We start from the raw sequence: 14,789 nt of genomic DNA, 5'->3' as shown, positions 1-14,789 counted from the left end.
GTTTTTAGAAATGTCTCTTTGCTCTGATGTTCTTACATATCACTAGGGTAGATTTTCTATACTTTTTCTGTTCTAAGGTCTGTTATTTTTTGTTAAATCTGGGGATTTGTTTCTTCAGACTTTCTTTTCCTATTCTCATCCTTTTCTGTCCCTCTGGAACTTTTTATAGGCTGTACTTCACAGTGGGACAGACCTTCCTTTGGGGGGGCTGGGTGGCTGTCCCACACCCTGTCCAGTCCAGACCCATGCTTACACAGTGAGCACTGGTATCTCTAGTCTGTTCTCCTCATCCCGAGGGTTGGGACACAGAGGTATGGGACCAAATGAGTGCTGCACAGCCCTGGGCCGTGGCACAGCTTCGTCCTAGCTGCCCAAGACCTGAGTGGCTCTGCATCAGGCAATTCTCGTGCTTTCTTTGGGATCCTCTGGGCTTGCTTTCATTTTCACATCTTAACCCCGACTTAACTTCTCACTTGCTCTCTGTCCCTTACCTTCACTGTACCACGTAGCTGTGTACTCCCAGTTAGGGAGTCAGCATGTGCTGTCACACCGAAGGTGCCATTCACCCTGTGCAAGCTGTTCAACAAACTGCTAGCCAGCTGAACACCTGCTCCCCTCACCACAAGCATCCCCAGGTGCAGTCTTGGGGGCCTATGGTCCTCGGTCTTCTTTGGGGCCTCATGAATACTGGTCAGATTCCAAGAATTTGGGAGCTCGTGGCATCTCATGGGGAAATTCAGGTCTGCCTCATCTGTTAATGTGGTGTGTGATGTGTGATGTGTTTCGGGGCAATGCCAGGTGTCCTGTGTGTTTTCCTCTGTCTCTTTTAAAAGTCTTTGGGGGCCAGGACCTGCTATGACACCTGGGCAGACATTTCTGTCTCAGTCCATTCAGCTGTAGTGACAAAACTCAGACTGGGTGGCTCAAAAGTAGCAGACATTTATTGTCTCAGTTCTAGAGGCTGGGGTCCAAGGTCAGGGTGCTGGCACAGTTTCATTTTCGGTGAGGAGCCTCTTTCTGGGTTGCAAACAGCTATCCCACCATATGCTTACATGCAGAGGGGCCAGGACACTGTCAGGGTCTCTTCTAGAAAGGCACTAACCCCAGCGTGAGGCTCCACCTTCATCAGCTATCTCCTCCTAAAGGCCCTGCCTCCTGACACCATCACTTTGGGGATCAGGGTTCAAAATATGGAGACACAGATATTCAGACCCATAAGCAGTGGTGGTTTGGAAATGCACAAGTTTTATGGGTTGTCCAGGGCCAAAGACATTCTTTGCTGCTGTCATTTCCCCTCTCTGGTTTCTGACTGACACATTGTAGGTGGCACATTCTCCTGTTTCACCTCTGAAAGTACTGTGTGTTCATTTATAGGTGTTCCTGTTACTATAGCACATAAGGATTCAGGTTCGTGAAAACCAACGAGTGATTTCCGTGTGATACGCTTTGTGTTTGCAGCAGACTTTACAAATGTTTTACTAAAGAGGAGAAGTACTCCAGAGCTTTTTCAGCAAACTATTAAACAAAATGATGACTTTCATTTTCAACATTCAAGTGTGGAAATGGGCATGCTTTTTTCTGATGATGCCTATGGCAGTTGCTGATCTACAGTGTGTGTGATGTGCAGGGCTCGGGGGGGTTATTGTGGCTTGGCTTGGGGCATGGCGGGCCCGGTGGAGCTCCAGTGCTAGTCAACTTCGTGGTCGGCCCTCAGCATGGCCTTGGCAGCAGTACGAACACCTGCCCTCTGTCCACTCGCATGTAGGCCATGTGTGCTGGCAGCTGGTATCTTTTCTACGGCGGTTGGCCCTGAAAGTTGTATTGTCTGAGTAGATGATTGGGCATCACTGACTGTCACAGAGGTGACATGTAAGTCTCATTTTGTGTTTCCAAGGTCGATGGATGACACTGACCTAACTGCATGTTTAAGGCTAATTTACTGTAATTGCTGACTTCCTAGCATGAAAATTTATTGAGAATGTTGTTAGTAGGGACAGTACTTTGTCATAAGACATAGACAGATTTTTTGTAAACCAGAGTAATTAAGCTTTGAAAGTTGGTAAAATGTAAATAAAGACTTGGGGGTTTAATGTTTTGGAGGAATTTGGACACTCAGGCTTCTGCAGAGGCAAGTATCCTTTCGGATGCTGCCTGGTTTACAGCTTCCCCTTGGACTGCAGCCTCAGCCATTGCCCTGTGAATGGAAATTTGCTTTTGATTCATTTAGGGTTTCACATCTTTCCTCCAAGACCCTACCCTGGCCCTGGGCACGTAGTGAGCGCTTTACTGCCAGCGGCTCATCAGGGCTTGTGTTCCCTCAGACAGAGGTTTTAAGTTACATTTCATTTTCCTTATTGGGGATTATATGAGAAGGTGTAATTCATAGAAAGGTATGTGATATTGTCATTTGGGAATAATACCAAGATGGCTTAATAATACCTTCTTAGGCTTAAATTTTTTTCACTTTAGCCAATTTTTATTTAAAAGTTACAATTTAAAAAATTTATTTATTTTTGCGAAAGTGCTCGAGTTTATTTTCAGTGGGTATTTCACTGCCTTGTGACTGTGTTAGGACATGGGCCTGACATCAAACAGGACACCGGCCCATGCTGGTTCGTGGGCATATGTTCCCTCATCTTGAGGTGACCATGTGACCCGAGTTGTGTCCTGGTTCTATAGGAAGAGGGGAAATGAAGGGCAGATCCATGCTACATGTGGGTGGGTGGGGGCATGAGGTCTGGAAGACTTGGGGACCCTGTACTCCAGGCCCCAACCAGGACTGGGTGCCTGGCCCAGGGAGGCTGGCCACGGTGTTGAGTGGGGCGTGCGCCGTGTGGGTGTCCCTGGTAGTCAGCACAGGGACCCTGACTCAAGCTATGGGGCTCCCCTTCTGTTCTCTTTGCCTCTGTAGCGCTTCAGAGGGAAGTGGAAGCTGCCACCACAGAGCGGCTGGAGACCAAGCAGCAGTGTGAAAAGGACCGCATGGCTCTGCTCGCCCAGGTGAAGCTCCTGGAGGCTGAGCTGGAAGAGCAGGTCTCGCGCCATCGAGCGTGTGCCTTGCAGGCTGAGGAGCTCAGTGCCCTGCGGCAGCAGATGGTGTCCCTGGATAAGCACTTGCGCAGCCAGCGGCAGTTCATGGATGTAAGTGTTCTCTATACGTTCTTTTGGCCTCCCTGGAAGTCATCTTTATAGCCCGGACCTTTGCCAGGTCATTAAATAAGCTTCTGTGACCCAGTGGAGAGGGCTAATGTGCAGTAGATCTTCATGTGACCCTGTCTCTTGGTGGACAGTTCAGATTTTGTCAACATTTGTGATGTGTGATTCTGAGGGAACACCCCCTGGTCTCATGGCCACACTCCTTCCTGTGGTCTGGACAGGAGTTTCCCACAGTCCAAGTTGTAGGTCCTGTGTGCCTGGCACTGCCTTGGCCTGTGCCGTCCGCCCTTTCTGTCTTTTATTCCTTTTGATGTTCCAGAAGCCTCCCCCACATGTCATGGGAAGATCCTCCTCTTCAGTCAGCTCTACGTCATGCATGTAGTGCCCGTACGTGGGATGTATAGTACTGGCAGTGGCCGCGCATGTGAAATGGAAGCCCTGTCTGTAGCGTCAGATCAGGCGTGTCCCCCGTCCATCTCATGCCTTTCAGTGGTCGGTCTCCTTTAGAGGGAAGTTGGTATGACTGGGAAGTGACATCACAGTAAGTGACCCACACAGTCTGCCTCTCGTGATAGGAGCAGGCCGTGGAGAGGGAGCACGAGCGGGAGGAGTTCCAGCAGGAGATCCAGAAGCTGGAGGAGCAGCTCCGCCGGGCAGCCCAGCTGCAGTCCCGGAGCACCCGCGACAGTGAAGTAAGTCAGCCTGATGGGCGCCACACTCGTGGGATAGTGGCTCTTTGCACTGTTTTGAAGCCTTATCTGTAAAAATATTTTTGCCTTCCATGTATGTGGCAATGACAGCAGGCACAGCTGGATGAGGAGGTATGTGTTGTCTTTGTCTGTGCCCGTCCACCTGCATGGCTGGGGCGCTCCAGCACACAGGGCGGGGGCGGGAGGGGGGTGTGGTGCACCCGCTCCTGCGTCCTGCTTCTTTTTCTCGCTTCCTTCTGCTCGGGCTGGACCTGTCTCCTCCTGTCCAAGGTAGCTGTAGTCAATTTGCTAATTCTTTTTTAAAATTAAGCTTATTTCAAGATAACTGTTGTTTCGGTAGCAGTTTGAGGAATAAGACAGACAGAGTTCCTGCATATCCTTCTCCCAGTTTCCCCAGTAGCGATATCCTGCAGAAGCCAGCCCAAGGTCACAGCCAGGACATTGACATGCAGACAGAGCCCCATGGGGCCCTCAGCCCCATCCTCATAGTAGTTTGTTATTTCCTCGTGGTTACACAAATGGATTGCAGTGGGTAGCCTTTGGGGGTTGCTTTCCACTGGCCTGGAGATTCTCTGGAGATTCATCCAGGTTGCTGTGAGTGCTTCATTCTGTTTTTTATTGATAAGTAGCCGTCTATTCCTCACTGCCAAATTTATTTTAAGCCCTGGCTGAGTGGCTCAGTTGGTTGGAGTGTTGTTCCCATACACTAAAAGGTTGTGGGTTTGACTCCTGGTCAGGGCACATACCTGGGTTGTGAGTTGGGTCCCCAGTTAGGGCATGTACGGGAGGCAAACGATTGATGTTTCTGGCTCATTCTGTCTCTCACCCCCACCCTTATCTCTGAAGTCAATAGACATATCCTTAGGTGAGAATGAAAACATTTTAATAACAAAATTCCTATTTTTATTTTTATGTGGGTTTTTTTGAGACAGTACCCTTTTAATTACAGTTTTTATCGTATTCTTTCCCAGGCTTCCTTCTGCAGCCTAGATCTACAAAGCCATGTGGAAGATCAATGTTCTCTAAATTGTCTTGGGTACTTTTTTATTTGGAAGATGGTTGGGTTATTTTTGTTGTTATTGTTTTAACTGTTGTATTGCTCAAGCTTTTTTTTTGTTTGTCTTAGGTTGAATTGTTACAGGAAAAGTTGAGAGAAAAATCAGATGAACTTAACGAATTGGTTTTGAAGAAAGAATTATCAGATAGACAAGTGCTGATCCAGGAAGAGGAAATTAAGCATCTGGAGGAGACAAATGCCGATACGAGGAGGAAAGTGATTCAGCTCCAGGAAGAACTGGAGAAGCAGAGGAGAGCTGTGAAGGAGCTACAGCAGGTGAACGTCCTTTGTTGTGTAGGGTTCTGTCCAGTCCCCACTGAGCCTCTTGGAGTGGGCCGGGGAACTGCAGTGTGCCCTCCTTTTCACGAGAATGACTGCATTTTACTGAGGACCTCAGACCAACTGCTGACGGAGTTCCCTCTACCCTCCTGGCTTTTATTTGCTCTAAAGGAAAAATGCTTCCTGTGTCTCCTGCATGATCAGTCCTCTGCCACATCACTTCACAGCGGACACTTCTGGTCACCAAGTGGGCGGGAGTTTCTCACATACCAAGCAGGTATTCAGTTCTCAGCAGGTCTCAGTGGGGTGTCCTGGAACTTCATTCTGACACCATCCACCTGCAGTCAGCATCAGATGCCACAGGTTAAGAGCTCAGTCCCACAGACTGCCCCTTGTGACATCGGATGCCCCCCAGAAGTTCCAGGTGGTATAGATCAGAGGTCTCCAGGGGTCCTCCTCGGGTTCTGTTAATTTGCTACAGTGACTCACCGAACTCAGAAACATGTTACTTAGTAGGTCACCCATTAGTTACACAGGATATAACTCCTGAACAGGTGGAAGGAAGAGATTTGCTGGGTGAGGTGTAGGGGACAGGGCACAGGGCTTCTGTGCCCTGTCCAGGTGCCCAAGTTTCCTTAATATTCATGTGTTCACCAGCCCAGACGCTCGCTGAACCTCTGTTCTTTGGGGTTTTATTGGACATCTGGTCACCTAGGCATGCTTGATTAAATCATTGGTTGTTGGTGACTGATTCATCCTCTAGCCCCTGTCCCCTCCCCAAAGGTCAGGGATGGACTTAAAGGTCCACCCCTCTAATCACGTGGTCGCTTCTCCTGGGCACCAGTCTGATGATCCTTAGGTGACATGGGGGCTCTCCAAAAGTCACCTTGGTAGCATCAACTAAGATGTGGCTGAAAGGGGCTTATTATGAATATCAACAACCTTTATTATTCATACCACTCAGGAATAATTCCAAGGGTTTCAGGAGGTCTGTGCCAGCAATCAGATGAAGAACAATATATATTTATATTATAAATCACAATATCACACATACTATAATAGCATTTTATAACATTTTTATATTATTCCTTAGTAATTTCATAAAGTAAATGTTCAAGATTTTAGGTTTAAAATGTTATTTCATTAAACACTGTACTTAGAGCTAGTTACAGGCATTTTAATTTTTGAGTTTAGTAATTTATATCAACTGCCCGGTGAAACCTTTCATGTTGTTGTGTGAATGCTTTTGTTTTGTGTCTGAATGTCAGGATGAGGCTGCAGGGCTGTGCTGGGGTGGGCGATCTGTATCATTTCTGGTCACTCATCATTTCCTCCAGACCAGCTGAACTTCTCATGCTTCATTTATTTCATGTCACTTGAGGTTAAAAGGTTACATGAAAGGCTGCATAAGAAATAGTTTTTTAGGATTATTGGTTTGGCCCTGAGACAAATCCTGCTCTAGGAGGTAAGTTTTTATCAGATGTGCTTTGTTCTTGAAAATGCCTGTGAGAACTATTGAATGAGTCAAGCTTGGCTCTTACCTGAGGACACCAACCTGGCCTGGTTTTATCTCCTCTCTCTTCCTTTCATCTGCTTGGAAGGAAATGGTGCTTTGTGCTCCCCCGCCTCCCAAGTAAAAATCTACTGCACTTATTAGGTGCCAGGAATATGTGAGATGCCTTTCTCCCTACCCCCCCCCCAAAGTTGGACCAATGTGTTGTGACCATTTTATCCATATTAGATTTTCTTTGAAAACTTTTCAGTGGGCTGTAAATATTTTTCATATGCATATATTGTCAGCCATTGCCCTGAACTTTGAAAGTTTTTTACAATTTTTAAAAAATTGCCAACAGTCTAGAGACTGTTTTTGTGCCTTGTTGAATGATTACTAAGGATCAGTTTCTCCCAGTGGAATCGAGGACCACCTGTGATGCTCTCTCTCCAGGATCCTTCAGGCAGGTCCCTGCTCTGGAGCATTGCTGGGTCTGGGGATCACACGTGGTACTTGCAGGTGTGTGCAGGAAGATCTGGGGACAGCTTATGCTTTAACAGACAGCACTTTGAGGCCCCTGTTTCTTGAAATACTTGCCTACAATAAATCTTCTTTTTTTAAAAATAGGATAAGGAGGCATTACAGCAGCAGCAGATGAGTAATTTGCTTCTGGTGTCCACATTGCAGTCTAAACTAGATGAGGGCAAATGCCCTTTGCCTGCTGCAGACAGCCGCCCTGAGGGCTCTGAAGTCCAATTGGAGGCTGTGCAGAGGGCCCTCCTGCAGCGGGAAAATGAGGTAAGGGGGTGGGGGGGGGGGCCGGGGGTTTTCTTCTGTTCACTGTGATGCACGTGTCCACTACACTGTTGTGTGTAGGAGGGCATCCAAATGCTACGTCACTGGGTTTGTGACTTCTGTGTAGTCTTTGTAATTTTAACATTTTTATGGGGGTTATAGAATAGTAAAAACTGTTTTTGGAGGAGAAGCCAGAGAACTTACATGTATGATACATGGACATGAACTAAGGTGGGGGAATGATGATAGGAGGGGGGTACTGGGAGAAGGGGAAAAAATGGACAATTGTAATAGCATAATCAATAAAATACACTTTAAAAAACTTTTGGCATGTGCTTTTAATCTTTTGGCATGGTTTTAATAATCATTAAATTGATTAGAACATTAGGTAATTTTAAATATCTACCTTCATTTGTTTCAATGAAAGGTTTTAGAACTACAAGAACAATTAGAAAAGATTAAAGATGACTTAATTAGTAAAAATGAAGAAATACTGCATCTGAACTTAAAGTTAGACCTGCAGAACAACCACACTGCTATCAGCGTCAGAGGACTACAGGAGGAGAATGCCAGTTTGAAGGTAAAGGGACAGATTCACCTTGACATCTAAGTTTATGTTGACTGCATAAGTGTTGTGGCCCGATGCGTGAACCATTATTTACAGGGAGTGGGGACCTCAGGCCTTCCTGGGGGGACATGAGGCTTCCTTCTGAAGACAGAGGACCCTGTGCTAGCAGATGATTTCAGGAAGTGCCTGCCTTATGTCTCCACTGAGATCGGCAGCTGGGGCAGCTCAAGAAAGTGTAGTGGAGTCAGCCTCTCAGAATCATGAGTGGAAAAGCTGAGTCGCCTTGACTGGAGTTCACCGGCTTTCACCTTCACACCAGACGTTTGCTTTTCGTTTGCAGCGCCGATGACAGTCAAGTCTTTTGTATTGGAGTAAGATTGCAGGAGAGGCAGCTCCCTGCCTGCCACGGAAACAAATCATAACTTGGGAACATTGGCCCTGCTCTGGCCACTCCCGGGGTGCCCACTCTAGAGGCGGTGATGTTTAGCAAATGTTCACTCGTTATCCTTCCCAGCTCAGTTTGGGAAAAGTCTGCTTTTAAATCAGAATGATTTAAAAAAGAAAAACAACCTTAGAAATGTATTGAGTTTAGAACCATGGCCTGTGATGCCACCCTGGCAGTTGTTCAGTCAGTGAACTGAGGGCACTGCAAGAAATTCTAGGGGCTGTGTCATTTGTTCCCGATTCTCTCAAAGGTTGTACCTGCGCTATTTGGAACACCTTCAGTGAAGGTAGAATTTTAAGCCAATCCTATAATCATTGCTCATTTTCTCCATGGGAATTCATCTTTAATTACTAGATGGTAAGAATATAAGAACAGGCTTTGCTTTGATGGTTACTTTAACAAATTTCCTGGAGAAACACAGAACTGATTTTAGAAAACCAAGCTAATATGTCATTTAAAACTAGTATGGCACTTTAATAGAAAAACACGTTCAGATGGAGTGTTAGTGTTTGAAACTACAAGCTTATTCCGTTAGGATAGTTCATGTCTGCGAGGCTTGGGGACAATTCCTATAGTAATGCTTTGTTGGCTTCATTATTTTTATTACTATTATTATTTCCACAGGCATTTCTGCAAAACAAAGAAAAGGAGATACTGCACATGAGCGAGCAGCTTGAGGCACAACTGGCTGGGATGGGAAGTGGCGCTCTCAGCGAGGTAGGTGGTTCTTTGGTATGAGAGCATCCTGGGCATTATGTTCTTGGTAGGTTGTAGGTGTGATCTCAGATCAACAGAGACCTCAGCAATGACCCTATGTAAAATTGATAATGGCCTTTTCCATTAATTTGGATGGAGGGTATAAGGTTAATAGTGGCTGTTAGGGTAAAAAACAGTTTTTGTCTTCAGGTTTTTCATGTCTGCAAATTTCACAGTGACAGAAGCTGTTGGGATATTAATAATCTATTAGTATCCTATATATTTGCCACAATTCAAGAATATTATTTTGTGTTACTTTGATAAATGTCTGTAAAACCAACAAGTACTTTTAACATTTTTTCAGTTACAGTTGACATATAATACTGTAACAGTTTGAGGTGTGCCACATAGAGATCAGGCATTTATACACCTTATGAAGTGATCTCCTGATAGTGTAAATGCCCACGTGCAACCACACATGGTTATTACATTATTGACTGTATTTCTTGTGCTGCACTTTACATCGCCATGACTGTTCTGTAAACTACCAACTTGTACTTCAGACAATTTGAAATAGCTTTATCTGCAGAGTTTGAATGTCTTATTGTTTATTAAAGGTCTAGAATTTGGCATGGGGCAAAAGGTACGCTAGACCGAGCAGAGGTTAGGAAATTTATTATAAGGCCTTTGTGGTGTCTAACTTAGCTATCTATCTTTCTGTCCAAAATGTTTCTCTATGTACTGCGGACTCTAACTCCTTGGTAATTGTTTCTATGTGTTTAGTTTGTGGTATCTAACAAGCTTCTCCTGTTTCTTTGCCTGCTTAATTCTAATTAATATATATTCCTGTTCAAGGTAAAGGAGGGGCTGTTACTCCAACAACTTTTAGACATTCAGGAGCTATTTCATTAGAGGGGATTTTGTTCTCTGGTCAAGAAATTATTTTGTACAACTTCATTGGAATTATGCTAATTAATGAACCTGAAATACAAGTGTCTAACAATCCCACCACCTTTTGATCACTCAAACAAACATGTAACTTGTTTTTCTTATTTCTGGTACACCAAGGTGGTCCCGATGGCTTTAAGTTGCTCAAACCAGGGTAATTCATACAACTCGACATGTTTTCCCTTATGGTTAACAATTATATTACCCTGGCTGTTGTACTCCCCTGTATAAGGGAGAGGGGAATCTGTAGAGATTTTTCTATCCTTTCAGGCAGTTTCGTGGGGAATACTAATGTTTTCCCCTGAACTGTTCTCTCCTCTTGGGTGATTTTCACAGGAATAAGTAAGTACAGTACAATGTCTATATTCAGTAGCAAGAATAAAATAATTTAAATAAAACACCCAATTGTTAACCCATTTTTGGATGCCACGTTCTCTTCTGGGGAGACGAATTCCTTGAACTCAACTCCTCCATGCCCAGACCTTGTCAGACAACATGGTTGGAAGAGGACATGGCAGGTACCCCTATAATTCGGATATTGTAATGTTTAAAGATGTCCTGGAGGTTCCTAAGCCTCTTATTTTTTTGAATTCTTGTTCCTTCATTCTTTTCTGTTTGGTTGTTTCTTTCTTCCTTCTGGTCCACTCCATTGATCTGAGTCCCAGTTTTCATTCCGTCACTATTGGTTCCTGTGCATTTTCCTTCATTTTACTTAGTGTAGCCTTCATTTTTTCATCTAATTTGCAACCAAAGTCAACCAATTCTGTGAGCCTCCTGATCACCAGTGTTTTGAACTGTGCATCTGATAGGTTGGCTATCTCTTGGTCACTTAAAAGTATTGGCTCTGGGGCTTTGATTTGTTTTTCTGTTTGAACTGTAATTTTTTGGTCCAGTCGCACCTGTTATGTAGTGAAGGGCAGAGCCTTAGGTGTTTACCAGGGAGGAGCCACCCACATTGCTGCGATGTGGTGCTGTATGTGGGGGCGGGGTCAGAGAGGGAACAATGGCACTTGCTTAGCTCTCTCTTGGATTTCAGTCTTTTCTGCCACTTCCCACAAGCAAATTGGGCCCTTCTGGTGCTGGTTCCCTGGTGGGTGGGCTTGTGTACGTTCTAGGACCCTGTGGGTATATCCAGTGAATTCTCCTGTGAGGCCGGGAGTCTCTCCCGGCACCTTTTCAGTCGGTGCATTTAGGCTTTATTTTCTATCGCTGGGGCCCTAGGTTGCTCAGTCTGTCTTGATGCCCATTTTTGCCTGGTTTATCTGTGCTCGAATGTGTGACTGGGGTCAGCCAGCCACCTTGCGTGCCTCACTGGGTCTGCTCATTGCCACCCCGCACCCGGGTCACCAGCCACTGCCTTTCCTGCCGCAACCCCTCTCCTCTGGGCACTGACTCCGCCCCTCTTACCTGTCTGGATGAATGGTTGTTGGACTTCAGTACAGTTCCTTTTTCTGTCTGTTTCAGTTGTGTTTTGTTTCTAAGTCTTCGTTGTGCTTAATTTTGGTTGTGCAGGGAGGCAGTGTTTCCACCTATGCCTCCATCTTGGCTAGAAGTCTCCAACTTTTGTTTTTTAATACAACCTGTTCTTATCTTTACATTTTTCAAAGTTTAAAAAAATTACAATAAAATTCAGTTTGGGGGGTACAGTTCCATGAGTTTTGAAAAACGTTTCTAGTCCTATAATCACATTTGAGATGCAGACCAGCTCCTCACTTAGAAAATCTTGTTCTGCCTTCCCAGGTTTGGCTTGACAACCACTGGTTTGTTGTTCAGCCCCTGGTGTGCCTTTTCCAGACTACTACATCAAGTCATGTATTATGTGTTTGCTGTTCATCCATGTTGTGGCACATATCAGTAATTCGGGGTTTTTAAATTTTGTTTTCTGATAGCTGAGTAGCATTACGTGGATGTCCCAAGGTTTGTTTCTGCAGTCACTCATTTGAGGGGTGCTGGGGTTGTTTCTGGGATTTGGCGTTATAAATTGAGCTGCTGTCTACATTCATGTGCAGGTTTGGGGGTACAAATAGCTAGTACTAAAATTGCTGATTCATAGGTAAATATATGTTTGAAGAATATGTTCGTATATAAACATAACTTTGAAGAAACTGCACGACTGCTTTTGCAGAGTTTAGAGCCATATTAACATAGAGTTCAATCCTTAGTTTTCATTTACTATATATGGTCTTGGGAAGGTACTTAATATCTAAGTTTCAATGGTCTCATCTTTAAAGTAGGAATACTGACATTACTTACCTTAAAATTGTTGAGTATTAGAGTAAATGCACAGCAGTTACTGGTTCAGTAACATTCTTCATTCTGTAAATTCCCTACCCTGATTTTATCACTTTTGTTCTTATTCTGTTGTTAGAATGACACCTGAAATCTAAACTCTTCCTTTAGGAAAATCAAATTAATCAGAGTTCTTTAAATGTTAACTAAACACACATTTATATGGTGGTGAAATATTAGGACGAAGGTATCATTGAGTGAGGGGTGGTTAAGTTAGAGCTTTCCCTGAATTCTGATGGCTGGGGGTTGGGGGTTGGGGGCTGTGGCTGCACCCAGCAGCCTCAATTGGAGTGTCTGAGGCCTGCCTGGCAGCAGCAGAATTTTCCTTTTTACCAGTTTGAGATACTGAAAGTAGTTGGGGTATAGCATTTTGGGGGGGTTTCAAATATGGACTGTCATTGGTGACATTCTCAGTTTGTTTCTACAGCTGTCTTGTATTTCAAGCTGTGAAGCCTCCACTTCTGACAGTGAATTCAGAGCTGTAAGTTGAGAGGGGGTTCTGAAATCAATATGTAGTTTGCTTCTGAAATGTGCTTTTTCCCCAGGTTATGTACAGTAGAAGCTCTGAAGTGGAGGAACTGAAGTCCATTATTGAGACTTTGCAGGAAAACCAGGAGCGGCTGCAGAAGGATAAAGCAGAGGAAATTGAGCAACTGCACGAGGTCATCGAGAAGCTGCAACGGGAGCTGACCTTTGGGGGACCTGCCAAGCCTGAGCTTGGTGACAGCCAAGCCGAGGACCTCCAGAGTGAGCTGGAACTTGGGCTGTGCCGCCTGCAGGCTGAGGGAGCTGAGGCCCAGGCTACGCTGCAGGCCGAGCTCCAGGCTGCGCTTGTGGCCAAGGAGGACTTGAGCCAGCTGCTGGCTGAGCAGGAGCACCAGCATGGCCAGGCGCTGGAGGCCCTGCAGCAGCGCCTGCGGGTTGCAGAGGAGGCTGCTGCAAGGCAGCTATCCCAGCTGGGGCCCAGCCCATCCCTACAGGAGTCTGAAGTCCAGGGCTCCGCCTCCCAGATTCAGGAGTTTGAGGCTGCTCTCAAAGCAAAGGATGTAGAGATTGCCCAGAAAGATCTGGAAATTGAGGCTATGAACAGAAAGCAGTCAGCCCACTCCACCGAACTAAAGGCCATCCTGTTGGCCTTTGCCCGCCTCTGCCGCACCCTGGAACAGCAGCCCCTGGGTGCCACATGTGAGCCCCCTGAGCTCCAGCGGCTCCGTGTGCAGTGTGTTCGCCTCAGCCGCCAGCTGCAGGCACTGAACCAGCAGTTTCTGAAGTGCCAGAAGGAGCTGGACAAACAGCAGGCATACCGGGACCCCGTGCTCCATCATGTGAAGGACAGTTTCCAGACATGTATAGCCAGGGGTGACAAGGCCTCATGTGATGAAGAGCTGGAACAGAATGTGAGCAGCAGACAGCAAACTGAGGCCTCCTGTGGCCAAAGCAGTGATCCACAGGTGGGCCTGGTTCCTCTGTAGTCCCACAGGTGCAGCCTGTGTGCAGAGAGCTGTGGTGTGCTGCGGGGGCTGGGGTGTACTTGGCTCCTGTAGAAGGCCCTGACCCAGGCAGCTGGTGGCCAAGCACTGGGGCTGGACCAGACAGCTGGAGGTTCTGTTAAGGAAACTGAATTCTTTGTCTTACTCTCCTACTCTGTTTCTATTTTAATTAACAACTGTTTTCTCTACTTCTGGACAATTGGACATGAAATTTCCAATGGGCGGCTCTTATCAGGGAGGGGGGGTGAATCTGCAGCTCATGCTGGCCTGGGTCCTTGGCCCGTTAGGGTCCATAGAACCTCAAGTCAGAACATATGTACACAGTGAGATTAGGCCAGGCTTTGTTCTTTGTACAATTTTAAATTTAATTGTTCTAGGTCAGAGGTGTCAAACTCATTTTCACCAGGGGTCACATCAGCCTCATGGTTGCCTTCAAAGGGCTGAATGTAATTTCAACTCCTTAACAGTTAAGGAGTAGTTACATTTATACAGTCCTAAAATTATTTTGGCCCTTTGAAGGCAACCTCTAGGCTAATGTGGCCCCCAGTGAAAATGAGTTTGACACCCCTGTCTAAGTAATTTAAGATTTTTAAAACACTTCTTTTTCTGATAGAGAACATCCCATGATGTGGAGCTCAACCTTGCATTAGATGTCTAATCAAATGGTGTATCTTTTATCAACATTTCCAGTGTAAAATGTTTCAATAATCTTTTTCTTTTTTCAACATGCTTCAGTTTGTATTTGAGTAGAACTCTGAGGATTCACAGCCTGCTGCCCCTCATTAGGGGGAGGTTCTGGGTTGAACAGACACCAATTCTATCACAGCTGCTACCTGTGCCCTCAGCTCTTGGCCGGTAGCACAT

General features: G+C 45.6%; 1 protein-coding gene across 12 annotated transcripts in view; it reads left to right on the top strand.

The window, feature by feature from the left end:
- PCNT (pericentrin) overlaps window positions 1-14,789 on the top strand; it is a 110,823-nt gene that overhangs the window by 61,362 nt on the left and 34,672 nt on the right. For 6 of the 12 annotated variants that reach the window (XM_053657582.1, XM_053657576.1, XM_053657583.1 and 3 more), the window contains 9 exons: window positions 1,375-1,407; window positions 2,912-3,141; window positions 3,732-3,848; window positions 3,957-3,977; window positions 4,993-5,199; window positions 7,322-7,492; window positions 7,917-8,069; window positions 9,127-9,219; window positions 12,981-13,886. In XM_053657582.1, the coding sequence (XP_053513557.1) occupies window positions 1,375-1,407; window positions 2,912-3,141; window positions 3,732-3,848; window positions 3,957-3,977; window positions 4,993-5,199; window positions 7,322-7,492; window positions 7,917-8,069; window positions 9,127-9,219; window positions 12,981-13,886 (1,931 nt within the window). The remainder of the gene's footprint in view (window positions 1-1,374; window positions 1,408-2,911; window positions 3,142-3,731; window positions 3,849-3,956; window positions 3,978-4,992; window positions 5,200-7,321; window positions 7,493-7,916; window positions 8,070-9,126; window positions 9,220-12,980; window positions 13,887-14,789) is intronic. The other 6 variants (XM_053657586.1, XM_053657584.1, XM_053657578.1 and 3 more) reach the window with 4 other exon arrangements.

Source organism: Artibeus jamaicensis, unplaced genomic scaffold, assembly GCF_021234435.1.
Source record: "Artibeus jamaicensis isolate MK-2021 breed Jamaican fruit bat unplaced genomic scaffold, CSHL_Jam_final scaffold_474, whole genome shotgun sequence".
NCBI classification, from domain to species: Eukaryota; Metazoa; Chordata; class Mammalia; order Chiroptera; family Phyllostomidae; genus Artibeus; species Artibeus jamaicensis.
The sequence above is the reverse complement of the archived record's forward strand: the minus strand, read 5'-3'. Positions and strand labels throughout refer to the sequence as shown.